The sequence below is a fragment of the Megalobrama amblycephala genome, linkage group LG1, assembly GCF_018812025.1.
Source record: "Megalobrama amblycephala isolate DHTTF-2021 linkage group LG1, ASM1881202v1, whole genome shotgun sequence".
NCBI classification, from domain to species: domain Eukaryota; kingdom Metazoa; phylum Chordata; class Actinopteri; order Cypriniformes; family Xenocyprididae; genus Megalobrama; species Megalobrama amblycephala.
In genome coordinates, this window is record NC_063044.1 from 49289274 (window position 1) to 49302988 (window position 13715).

The 13715-nt window shown below is 35.5% G+C and overlaps 1 protein-coding gene across 1 annotated transcript in view; it reads left to right on the top strand.

Moving 5' to 3' along the window:
- Positions 1-10166: 10166 nt before the first annotated feature.
- The window catches only part of hoxb10a (homeobox B10a), a 4376-nt gene continuing 827 nt past the window's right edge, over positions 10167-13715 (top strand). The window contains exons 1-2 of the mRNA XM_048198302.1: positions 10167-11545; positions 12699-13715. The exon at positions 12699-13715 is cut by the window's right edge and continues 827 nt beyond it. Of these exons, the coding sequence (XP_048054259.1) occupies positions 10975-11545; positions 12699-12970 (843 nt within the window). The 5' untranslated portion in view covers positions 10167-10974 and the 3' untranslated portion in view covers positions 12971-13715. The remainder of the gene's footprint in view (positions 11546-12698) is intronic.

A 13715-nucleotide genomic window follows, 5' to 3' on the forward strand; every position in this document is an offset into this window, starting at 1 on the left:
CTTCCTTCCACTTCTAGTTAACATTGAACTTGACAAAAGCATTCAAACAAACGGTGCGTCTGCTTTTGAGTTTACATTGTGATTTAATGGCGGCTCTATTTTCTCTTTTGAAAACGCACAAAGCGCAGAGCTCGCCCAATTTCAACACCAACAATAAAACTTCCACTTTTGTTGGGAACTAAAATTCTTTGTTTGTTGTCGCTCTAAATAAGAGAAAACTAAGAGAATTAGTTTTCTGTGAGGTCGACGTGGATCAAGAATCCAAACAATATACATGAGACACGAGTTTTCTGAATTCAGACGATGAAATGTCCCTGTATATATATATATATATATATATTACAGTCAAACCGAAAATTATTCAGACATTTTTGTTATTTTTGATATATTTTTACAAGTGGGTGCAGGACACTAGTTCATTTATGTAAGTGAGGATAGCAAAATAAAGTAAATTGTGACATATTATACCCAAAAATTCTTCATACAGTGGGCTACCAGTAAAACTGATAAAAATGTGGGACCAAAAATTATTCAGGCACTTTGACATGACCATGTTTTTCTTAAGTGTTATATGACATAATTAAGATTATTTTTTTTCCGACACAGTTTAACTCTGAGATCATTTCATATTTTTATTGCCATTTTTTTTTTTAAACTATAGTGAATAAACTGTATTAATGAATTAAATGTTCAAGGTTGCTGAATAAATTTTGGTTTGACTGTATTAGGCCTACTGCAATAAAACGTTTGTACAGGCCAATGTGTAGGTGAAAATAAAATGTTTAAAATATATATTGTTTTTCCAATTATTTTTCAAACTAAAAATTTGACAATACATAGACATTTTGAAGAGAAATTTTGCAGTTGCGGCGAGGCGACATATTTGGGTGAGGAATGTCAGACTCATCTCCCTCAAGTTCATGTCCAGCTCCCCTCCTCCACGTTATCTGTCGCCTCTATAGCCCCAAAACAACTCTTCCCCCACGTCTGCATTTCGGACAGGCTTTTGTTAGGCGACGGACTTCACAGTTGAACTTGAGACATCTTGTAAACAATAAGTAGTCTGGACCTTGTCTGGCCAGAGGTTGTCAATAGACCTGTAGAGGAACGCGAGGCCTCCGGAAAAAAGGGGAGAGGAAACGACTTCACACGAAAGGCCCCCAAAGACGGAGAAATGTTCATGGTCAAAGTTGATTGATATATTGTGTTGTCATGATACATTTTGTCAGCGCTTAAACGCTGGCGAGCATCTCTGCAGTAACGGTCAAGTTCAATGCCTCTCTCGATTTCTTAGCTTTTGAAATCAATGTAACTTATTGGCAGGCTTTCTCAACAAACTGGTGTTCAAAGTGGTCGTAAACACTGTAAGGAAATCCCTCTCTTTTCTTTGCTCTGCTCTAGTCTTCTCTTATGTCCTACCAAGTTTTTATGAAATTGATATTTTCAGGATGACTGAACGTAACATTTTTGAATCGGTTGTTTCAATACTTTCGTTGTAGGAATAGCAGCCTAATCTGTATGGATGGTTTTGATTATATCTTTTTGCATATAGTTTCATTTTTGAATAGATGCTCTCTTTTAACCTTTTTAGATACATGCATTTAATTACGCAAACACATCCTAAGGCAAACACATAAACACATCCATGATCCAAACACATGTTAATGCGAGCAGTAGAACTATAGGGTCTATAAATGGTTGACCATTATTATCGAGTCATCACGTCTGAGAAAGTGTAAAAATAGACAGAAAATGGTGAAAGGATAATAGGCATTTCATATCAAGAGAAATCAGTTTTATGGAATGAAAATTTAACTGTAATAAGAATAAAGATTTAAACATGTAGCAGTTCACTGAAAGGCACATATTCACCCCGAACAAATCACTCTCTAACCCAATTAACAGAGAAAATATTGCACTGGTTATGGAGTATTTCAAGTTAAGTGCATCTAACATGCTTGTGTAATACAAAATCTAAAATTCTGCTAAATGTATAATGGTATTTATTATTTATTTCGTGTTCGTATTTATTCTTTTGAGTTTTTCTGCTATACACCTTCTCTGCTATACACCGCGTAGATGCTTTTCACAATGAAGCAATGCGGTGTGAGAAGCCTATTTTGCTTAGGCAATATATATATACATATATATATATATATATATATATATATATATATATATATATATATAATCCTGAAAAAATTTTTAATGATAGGCTACCACTTTTATCTACCACTTTAAAGTTTATTATTTTATTTGTAGAACCGTTGAATCCGGACATTATTTGCCCGGGTTATAAGTTTATAAGTTTGGATTATTCTGACGCGAACAGATATTTTCAAATGGCTGTATGCATAAGGTTGACGAAACCAGTGTATTTAACAGACGTACTTGGGTAAATGTCAAGTTGTAACTACTGTCTGAGCCATTTTAAATGCTGAACCATTAGCAAACTATTTGTTTTCTTCATTTTTCATTATTCCGTGGAAAGCAATTAAAATTGCAATTCAAAGTCCCATAGATTTTCTTTCAATTTAATAAATTGATCCATCTGGCGAAACCAAAAGAAATCTGTTGCATTTGTAGTCGCTATTGAGCTCTCTTTAGTGTTGCCAACATTTCCATCTAATACGTAACTTAATTTTCTTGAAGTGATGTCAACAACAGAACCATTTACGAGCCTCCTTTTCCATTTATTCATTATCAATGCAGCTGGATATGACTTGGACCAATTAAGGTTAAAGCATTAAAATTCCGAGAAATGCTATCTCGCCTGAATAAAATCCAATACCTGTCATATAATAAATTAAATTTACAAACAAAAACAAATCAATTTACATTTTAGTTTTTGCTTATCTTAGAGAGTTCTGGGAACGGTTCTGTTGTGAAAACACGGACAGGTTATATTTGATCAAGAATGGGATGTTTGCGTGAAAAGGCAATGCCAATGCCCCAATGTCTCGTTTTATTTATTTATTTCATCTCCAAACCAAACTGTTTTATAATCATCCACACCTGCAATTACATGGCTGCAAAAACAATTGTTTAGGAGTCCATTCTTCATTTTAAGGCTATGAAAGAAAGTGATTTAGATTAGTGATAATAATCATACTGAGCACGTGGTGCTTGGTCATATACCCTCATGGTGGAGAGGAGAACCAACCCGTCTAAACAGGCATTAACATAACTGTATGGCAGTAAAATTAGCAAATGTATTGGCATGCAACATGCAACTCATGTGTGAAATTTTACAGGCCACATACAATTATGCTGACCTTATAAATCGGAGTTTTGGAAGAAACAGAGTTCTCTGATAGTGTGAGCTCTAATTTATTCCATTATTTTCTGTCACTGAAATCATGATGACGGGCTGTATGTGGTGTAGCGCACAATTGTTTTAAAGGCACTCGAAGTATCCTTTCTTGACGCTTTGGTTGATCTGTGTGGTTTAAAACACTTCCTCATTTGTTGTTCTATTAAGTAGGAAACAGTGGTGAATTTTTGTAGGCCTAATTTTATTTCTGCTATGGTTTTGCGAGGCTTGCTGACCTGAGGTCCAATAAATTCATCACGCTAATTCTACACACATATCCACATATTTTTATATAACTGCTCTCGGCTCGAAGTTCAGACTTGAGAACACCCGAATGGTTTGTGCAGGGATCTGTAATGGGCAGCTGCATAAGCCCGTTGGCATTCCAAGGATGCAATCCAGATGTGACCATCCGCGCGCTTAAATGTGACTGTACCATCTGCAGTTAGGTGTCGAGGTAAAAAGCCATGCCTAATTGACATCGATCGCATTTTTTTTGTCACGTATTTCATTAGGCTACCACACTGTAAAAAAAAAGAATTGTTGGTTTAACTTAAAGTAAGTTACCTAGTTGCCTTAATCTTTTGAGTTCATTGAGATTAAAAATTTGAGTTAATACAATGAAGGTGATTAGTTTAATCAACAAAAACTAAAAATATGAGGTTATTGATCAGTCATTTTGGTTACACTTTATTTTAAGGTGTCTTTGTTACACTGTTATTATACATTTAAGTACTGAGTAATATTAAGCAACTGCATGTACTTACTATACCTCTATTTGGTTTGGTTTAGGGTTAGTTGCATGTAATTATGTTAATAATTACATAGTTATTACTATAGAAACTACGTGTAACATATGTAACAATTACACTAAAATAAAGTGTTACCGTCATTTTTGTAATATTTTACAGTCTGCTTATAAATATAATCACGACAAGTTCGAATAAATGTGAACATTAAAAATTAAATTTAGCCTATTTTTAAATAAGGTTACTGCTATGAAAAAAATGAGATTTTTTTCCATACAAGAACTTCAAATGAAATGTCTGCTGGACGTTTGGATTCACTATTTTATACTGCAGAGTCATATGATGTGAATCACATCATAAGCACCCATAATAGAACTACAAATGGAGTAGAATATAGAATATGTTCTTCAAAATATTTTGTGTTCTGCAGAAGACATGCAGCAATGCATAGCTTACGAGTTTGGAATGACATTATGGCGTGTAAATGACGACAATTTTATTTTCAAGTTCTGCTTTATAACACGTGATCTATACGTGTTGGTTCGGAGGACATTCGTATGTAACAACGTAAGATGTCATTTAACTGCGTTACTCTTTAATTGAGGAGTGGTGAAGTTGAGGAATGTGCAGAGTTGATGAGTTTGCATGAACATTGCTGACATCTGCTGGTGATATATTGTTACTACTTACAACTCAGAGGTTGTGATTCTGATCAAATGAACACTCGGCTTTGCTTTGTGTTGTGTTGTGGAATGCAATGTCAGTTCATTTTAATTTTGAAAGTAACGTTTGTCTAACACTATAAGATGCCTTTGTTGGAGAACATACAGAGAAAGAGAGAGAGAGCAAGGAAGAAATGCACTTCTAAAGTAGTCAAGCCATGAATTCTTGGAGGTTTGCCCTTCACAGTCCAGCAAGGTCACACCAGATTTCATTGTGGAGCCTCTGATTTGAACACGACTTGGAATTTTACGATTGTGAAAAAGGCGCTCAGTCTCTCGGTGACGACACCCACTGCGGGGTTTACGGGAAGCCTCTTTATTGAATTGTTCTCGCTCTGATAGTCATCCAGGACATTGGGCGTGTGTTCTTTGACTTAATTGTCTATTGGCGGCTGTAAAGCGTCACTGAAATACACAATAATAAAAACTTCACCCATGTCCATTGATAGAGATTGTCTGTTCACATATAAATGGAATATTAAATTCAAAGCTTTATTAGAAATGCATTTTTTAAAACTCAATTTACAATTATTAATTTAGGGTGTGATTAGACCAGCTGAAGATCTAATTTTTCATAACTACGCTTTTTAAGGTTTTTTTTTTTTTTATGTTATCGATATCATCATTGATACCTCGATAATTATATAAAAACACACAATGATATTCAGACCTTTCATAACATTGACTTCTAATAAACGAGTTGGGCTCACTCCAACCGCTTGTGTATTGAAGTCAAATGATGACAGTATAATACAGTTTGAGAAACATGCTGACAGGAAATGTTCGCTTTCTCCTCTTTGTCTTTGTTTCCGTGTACTTCCGTATTGTAAAGACAACTTTTAAATTAAATTTAGTGCAATAGCTCCACCTTGTGGTCATTATATGAAACAACACTATTCACTATTTTCTCGGACTGTGTCAAGCATTATCAAGAGAGTCATTCATTTTTTTCCCTTTTTGTCTTATTGGAAGCTTCTAATATAGGATTAAGTATCGCACTTTCCAAGTGAGTTAGTGTATATAAAATAAGCTTTCTGGATGTGTACACTCCAGTGGCTCCACCTTGTGGTCATTATATGAAACGACACTGTTATTTCTTCGGTCTGTGTCATGCATTATCAAGACATTAATATTGTTTCGTTTTTGTATTTTTGGAAGCTTCCATTATAGGATTAAATATTGTTTTTTCCAAGTTAGTTAGTGTATATAAAATAAGCTTTTTGAATGTGTCCACTCCAGTGGCTGTTGTAAACTGTTGCATGTGCCAGTGTTTAAATATTTACTGATTGAAACATGTATAGCTACACCATTTCAGCTGGCAGAAAAAAAGTAAAAAAAAAAAAAAAAAAAAAAGCACTGCAAATAGTAATAATAATTCTTCGAATTATTGCAAACACATTTGCATAGACTAAAAAGTTTAACATCCATTTTGCTTGCATTTTTGCACATGTTGCAGATGTTCAGTCATCTAGAACCAGTCCCTCATGCACAAAATCTTGGTGCACTGCAGCACATTGTCCATGCCAATTGCAAAACTGGCTTCTTGTTATTAATCTTTGACAAGGACATAATGGGGCAGATTATCTAAGTAAAATCAAACTGGATCGCATACATGAAGGCAGAAAAGATCTGTGATACCCTTTAAAGAATTAGAATCAAATTGAAATAATTTAAAAAGACCAGTTATCTGGTTTAGAGCTGAACACATGAGTGATGAGGTTGCAGAATGCCTGCATTGGTCACAGGTGGCGGTAATACAGAGCAGTGTTTAGTTTCTCTTTGGCATATGGATATGGTCTGCAACATCCTAAATCATAAATGTTCACATCCAGCAGAGAGGGAGGCACCCAGTGCATTTTTTCCCACTTGTGTCAATAGAAAGTCTTGAATGCTTGTTTCCCACAACTCTTTTAGCACAATTCAGTAGCTTGGCAGCAAATCAGAGTGGTATATGAATATGTTTTATTGTTTTAAAATTCTATGCAACAGTGCGCTTAAAGTAGAGAAAGACATAGAATAAGGTTTGATTGCCATCTTCAGACATGCAGATTAACTGTTTATAGGAAAATTCCAGTCGTTTAACATTATCTTCGCGTTCACAAATTAATCTGGTTTAAATGTGACTGGGTTTCACAGGCATTAATTTGAACACTAATGCAACATGCAACATAAGCACCATCTTGACGTTTCTTTGTGATTACGCTGCTGCCTCCTACTGGCGAAAGAAAGGCAAAATCAATAGAAGTACGCTTTGAGGGTGTAGGCTATACAATAGTATGATGAAATGAAATACACGGTGTCATAAACCAATAGTGTAAGACCTTCCTGATTCCAAAGGTCAGAAAGATTAGCAGTTAAAAGGGTATGATTTATGAGAAGCACATTTAGAGAACACCTCATTCTGCAGTGCAAGAATTAAGCATTTCATTTTCACACATATCGCCTGAGTAACATTATATTGTATTACAATATTCACTATTTATTGTGTTACATTATTTCCTGTTTAAATGTCACACGTGTTATGGGGAAACGTCGTAATAAGTGCTCGTATATGCATTTGTTTAATTACTTTATATTTAGCCATTCTCGTTATCTTTTCTTTTTTCTGGCAGTAATATCAATAATATTCACGTGAACGGCTGTGCATTCAGAAAAAATAATTTTAGAACTTTTTGAATTTTAGAACGTCTGTGCACTAATTCCAAAGCGTTTAGAACGTTTTTGTTTAATATATATATATATATATATATATATATATATATATATATATATATATTACAGTTGACCCAGTGATACAAGCAATCCTCGCATGAATCTTTTTTTTGTTGTTGCAAGCTCTTTCTTGTGTTATTTTGCAAAAATACGTTTTAAATACTTCACCGAAGACAACAGGACGTACATCTGACATTCATAGATGAAAACATGCTGCTCTGATCAGATATGTAGCTTAATTCATTTGAACTTGTAATTGTTTGCAGAACTGGCACAGTGGTAGGTTTGTCTCACCGCCAAGATATTCGCTACGCATCTTTTGAGGATTATATGCAAAGCATTAATGGTTAACTTTTTGTCTCCAGCCTCTGCACAGATGTTAGTGAAATAATGAATTTTCTGATTCACATTAACATATCCTTCCTCGCAGCCAATTACTATGTGGCGCAGTTTTTAAATTAAGACTTGAGAGGTAGGCTAACAGTTTCACACACACACACACACACACACACACACACACACACACACACACACACACACACACACACACACACACACACTTAAGACTAGTTTACTCTAGTCAGCACACACAGCATCTTTTGTGTATAGTCCAGTCGATCTTTCATATTCTTGCTACATCTTAAAAAATTCTGCAGATCCGACCAAAGAAACTGTTAATTATTCAACCACAATCTTGAACTTTAAGAGGAAAAAAAAAAAAAAAAAAAACAGAATTAGCTCACTCCCCTCTCCCCTACACACCAGACACATGCTATTTAGAGACGGCTTGGTAGTAAAACTTTACAGCAAATGGAGTGGCTTGGTTGTCATGGCTACAGTTATACGAGTTTGACCGAAGATCCTCTCACCATTTGGAAGGGGCCAGCGATTCTGGTTGTGATTATAAAACTGGAATGTGTAGAATATAGGAAAATTCGACAAGGTTTCCTTTTTTTCTTTCTTTCTTGCTATTTGTTAGTGAAAAGGAGTCGATGAAGAAAGGCACACGGTCTCTGGGATGTTCTTAAAAAGCGCAAGGCATGTCAATCAGTAAATGTTGAATAGTTTTAGAGCAGCACGCCAGACAATAAGTAAACAATTGCTCGAGACAGGTGATGTCAACGTCAAACCTCTACTGCAAGCAATCATTGGTGGGACATAGAAAATCAAAGGCCTGGTCGCGCCGAAGCGATTTGGATTTATGAAAACCTGTTCCATTTTTCCATTTTTCTTTTTTTCTTTTTTTTCTGAGTTTTTTTTTTTTTTTTTTCGTCTCAATTTCGGCTTGAGAACAATGTAAGTGTATATTGCATTTTACACTGTTTTGTAAATTGTTTGTTGTAGGCTATATTTGTACAATTGTATCCTATATTGTCCAGGTTATCCAGTGATTATGAATGTGAGCCTACTCTTCTTTAAATGACACGTCCATCTTTCTGCCTTTTTAACTAAATGCATTTAGCAATGAAAAATTATGACGATATGTCGATGTTAGACATTTGTGATAAATGTTTATTGTATTATATTCGTCGTCAAATTAAAAAACAGACTATATCTTAAAATAATCTTAAAAATACACACACACACACACACACAAATATATATATATATATATATATATATATATATATATATATATATATATATATATATATATATATATATATATATATTGCAAAGGAATACAGCATTGCTTTATATATCGGGAAATAGTACCGATGGCTGAATATTTGGCATGTAGGCTAAAAAGACCTCAGTGACACCCAGTATGTTTGCTTTAGGTAATATTAAATCAGTTGTGTTGTATTTTATTTTGAAAAACTGGACATTGCGGGCGAACTTTCGCTCATCCAGAAATTATAATGATATGCTGTCGTCTAATATCTAGTGTATTGTGTCATAAGCAAATTACTAGGCCTAACTCGATCACAAAATCCAACCCTGAAGTTGAGGAAGCACGTGGTTTGGCCTTGAGGTTCACGTGCTTGTACTATTGATAAAAATATGCGAAACGAGAGCAGTCTAGGCCGATACATTCGTAATAGTGAAGGCTTCGATTTAAGATATAGTTTGTATCAAATGTAACATTTGTGGATTTGTGGGTATATGTTTTTTTTTTTTTTTTTATCCACGACGCATTTAAATAATTGTTTGTTGTGTATCAACATTATTTTTTTACCTTATGCAACTTCAAATCTTGTCATAAAATTATTTATTTAACATTGTTTATCTAAAGAATCTAGACATTTGATTGTTAGGACAAACTCATCCTTAATATTTTGAAAATCTAACTTTATATAGCGTTTGCTATAATATTTTGGTCTCTCGGTATCTTGTTTTTCTGAAACAAAACAAAGATTCAATTAAACCATTTTACTGAAAAATATTTGACCAAAAATAAACGCTACCAACAAAGGTTATTATTTTATTTATACGCAAAGAATCCGTTGTTCCTCTTTTAGAAAATATAAATTAATATGTCATATGTAAAAGAAATATAGTAAAATAAATGTAATAAGCATCAAACTGCATTCATTTATTATTATTAGTATTATTATTACAGTGACAAATTTAATAAGAATATAGTTGCAGTTATGTAAGCAACCAAATTAATTTATTATTGACAACATTCATTCAGGCCTAAATTATAGTAATTAAATTACGTTGTATTAAACTATATTATATTAATTAATTTTAATGATATTATTAATTAGCGGCAGCTAAAAATTTATTTTGTATTACTGTGAATACTTAAAAAAAACATTGTGTCCATTTACCTAGTCTATTTGTGTTGCACATCTTTCGATTGTCTAAAAAACATAGGCCTATAATTTTACTTTTGATGTCGGCAAATTAAATGAATATTTTTGGTTAAATATTTATTAACAATATCAAATACCTCACGCAAACCCCGGTGCTCAGCTCAGTATTTTGTAATATGGTTAGCCTTTTTTGCAAAGACAGTGCTAAAATGTATTTCGTTTGCGTTGACTATAATGTTCATCTTCAAATTCGATTGTCTTCATGGGTGCTTTTGCCAGTATTTTTCTAGTATTGTTTTTTAAAAAAGGTGAAATCACAATGATTTGGGATGGAAGCTTGATGAAGCACTTGAATTAAGCAGTTCTGCAAGGGGAGGAGCTTGCACGTGAACCCCAGTCAGTCTCTATTGAGCTCGCAGTAGAAGGAAACGTACGTGCGCCATACTGGTTGAAAAGCCAATTGTAAGGGACACTGTTGCCTTGGCCCAAAATATGCTCCAGCAATGTCATGCTCCAAGAGATTCTCTGCGGTGATTGTCACACTGTCTGAAGGGAAATCTTTCGATAGCCCAGGTCTAAAGGATCCTTTGCGTGGGGAGTACGGAGGCTCACGTCCTAACCTGGACTGCCAAGTCCAAAATAGCGGGACCACCCCAGTGTATTTGATCGCTTTCCAGACAGTAAAGCAGATTCAGACATCCCTGGTTCTGTAAGCCATGGCTCTGCCGCGTCACCAGTTTATCCATGGAGCTGTGAACTGGGATGGAGAGCACTTGAGTCCTGTCCAGGTTCCTCATGTCAGCGCGTGCCCCTTCTCCGCTTCAGGTCGAAAAGAGGACCCCTTCTGTTTTACTCTGGACCCGACAGGGCAAGCCAGGCAGTCTCTTGACATCTCCTCCTTCAGCAGATTCATGACAGATATGGGCTCTCTGAATGGTACGGACAACCATCGCCCAGAACCGTCTTTTTACTCCGGACACAAACTCTTATCACTTAACACCGACACGGATCCAGAGAGTCCGACGCTGTCTTCCCACTCAGACTCCCAACAGTTGCACAGTCTGTCTTTCTCCGCTCCTTCCTGCTCAGAAACTGATAATAAGCCTGATGCGCATTATTTAGCGATGGAAAGCACTAAATACCCAAGTCAGTGGAATGAAAGCAGAGCCAGCAGGAGCATCATCACCACACTACGCATCAGTCAGAGAAGTACAGACGACATAGAGCCGAAGAATCTCCAGACAGACTTTACCGAGAGCGATAAAACTCAAAGAGAGAAGACGCAAGGTGGGTAAACAAGGTTAAAAGAGATAGTGGTGGAAAAATCAAGCCCATGAAAGACCAAAACAGAGTTTTATTTTTCCCCCCTTTCCTTTCCGAAAGCAATTGAAGGGTGTAGCCATTGAGACACAAAGACAACCAGGGCTTGGGAATGAATTTATTGCACCGAATTACCCCAGACAGACTAAATTGCACGTCGTTTCTCAGAACATCAAAACAGCGGAAGGATCCATTGTCAACTGGAAACTGTAGTGTGGGCCAGGTGTGGTATTGCTTTAGGACATTTTTTATTGAAGTGAAAAGAAGAAAGTCACTTCTGGATTCAGAACTGGCACTTATAGAATTAGGGATTGGTGTAGCATACACATTAGGAGAATATAGCCTAACTAAAGATAAACTAACGTTAGCAGATTGAGAACAGACGTTTAAATAATAGATAAATATTTAGACCAATACAGCCATTACTGCGTTTTAGGGACTAAAAAAGTGGCAGAGGCCTAAATGTCTACACTAAGGCTATGTGTGTGTGTGTGTGTGTGTGTGTGTGTGTGTGTGTGTAGGCCTATTTGGCGATTTTTCTCTCATATCTTGAATATTCCCTTGTTATGCATTTTATTTGTTTAGCCCAAAATGTGCAGTATTTTTTTATTTCCACATTTTTATGATGAAAAACTTATAACAAAACATTTATAGAAAGAACTAGGCTTTTAAAAAAGGGTAAACAATTTATAAATATCAAAACTTTAAAGGAGAAAAGTATTTGTTTTTCCATCTTTTGGAATGTTAAGGCCAATACTTTTTTTTTTTTTTTTTTTTACTTTTTTTTCTTCATCCATTTATTAACCAGTTATTTGCAAAATATAACCAATTTTTGTCACTTTTGTTGAGATAATATTTGCAACAAAACTGAACTACAAAATGTTTATTCATCTTGTGCATCTTTCTCTCCCTTTCTTCTCATTTGTTTCTTTTCGCTTTCTCCCCCCTCTCACTAACCAACACAGACACAGTACGTAGTCTGTGCTGACATTATTTCCTGTCATAAAATGTCGGACACAGCCAGGTAATGGCCGCGAGCGTCAAGCTCAGTGGCTATTTGCTCTCTGTGAAGGGCGACTGAATAATATAGCCTTGTCTCTCTTTCTCTTTTTATCTGAAGACGTGACTTTAGAAAACGCTGCAAATGGCTGGCTGTCGGCGAAAGCAGGGAGGAAGAAGCGATGTCCTTACAGCAAACACCAAATCTTAGAGCTGGAAAAAGAATTCCTTTTCAACATGTACTTGACTCGCGAGCGCCGCCTGGAGATTAGCCGGAGCATAAATCTCACCGACCGCCAGGTTAAGATCTGGTTTCAGAATCGCAGGATGAAAATGAAAAAAATGACTCGAGACCACCGGACAAGGGACCCTGGCACAAGTTTCACTGTCTAATATGTTATGTAAGACGGTTAAAAAGAGCGCACAAATCATTGCAGCTATCATCCTTTGCAAGTGGAATGATGCAACTGCTACTTCTGATGGATTAACAGGAGGAAGCGATCAGTCAAAACTTACTACGGTGGTTCACAACAATATGTGTTCTATAAGGCAAATGTAAGGGAGATATATTTAATACCTCGCATAAAGGACAAAAAAGTGTAACGAAATATGAAAACACGCCTTTGGCCAAGTGTACGATTGTCATATTCACACAGGCCTATGGACACTGTTTAATGATGTCGTTTAAGTTCTGGCCTACTTTTTAACTTTGTAATTTTCGATAGGCTATCTTTAAAAAAAAAAAAAGTTTTAAGTGTCACAGCGGTTGTTGTTTTTTCTTTAGACCGAGCATAATAGGCCTATTTATATAATGGGCTAATATTCGCGGACACTCCCGAGTAAACAAAATTTCTAAAAGGGAATCCGTTGTCAGAGGAGCAGTTACATCAAGCACAGGTACTGTTGATTTGTTTTTAATGTTGTTTGTTGTCAAGTGGTTATATTGGCTCGAGTGAAAAGGCACAAATGTGTGGTTGAATGTACTTAAACTGTGATACTTAAAATTGCTGTGTTTTGAAAAGCAGTGCATTTTGAATAAAAGATTGCCATATACGTGAACATAAAACGTTTGTTCGGTATTAGACCGTGGATACTTTGAAAATTACCCGAATTACTAATTATGCATTTGTCTACATCG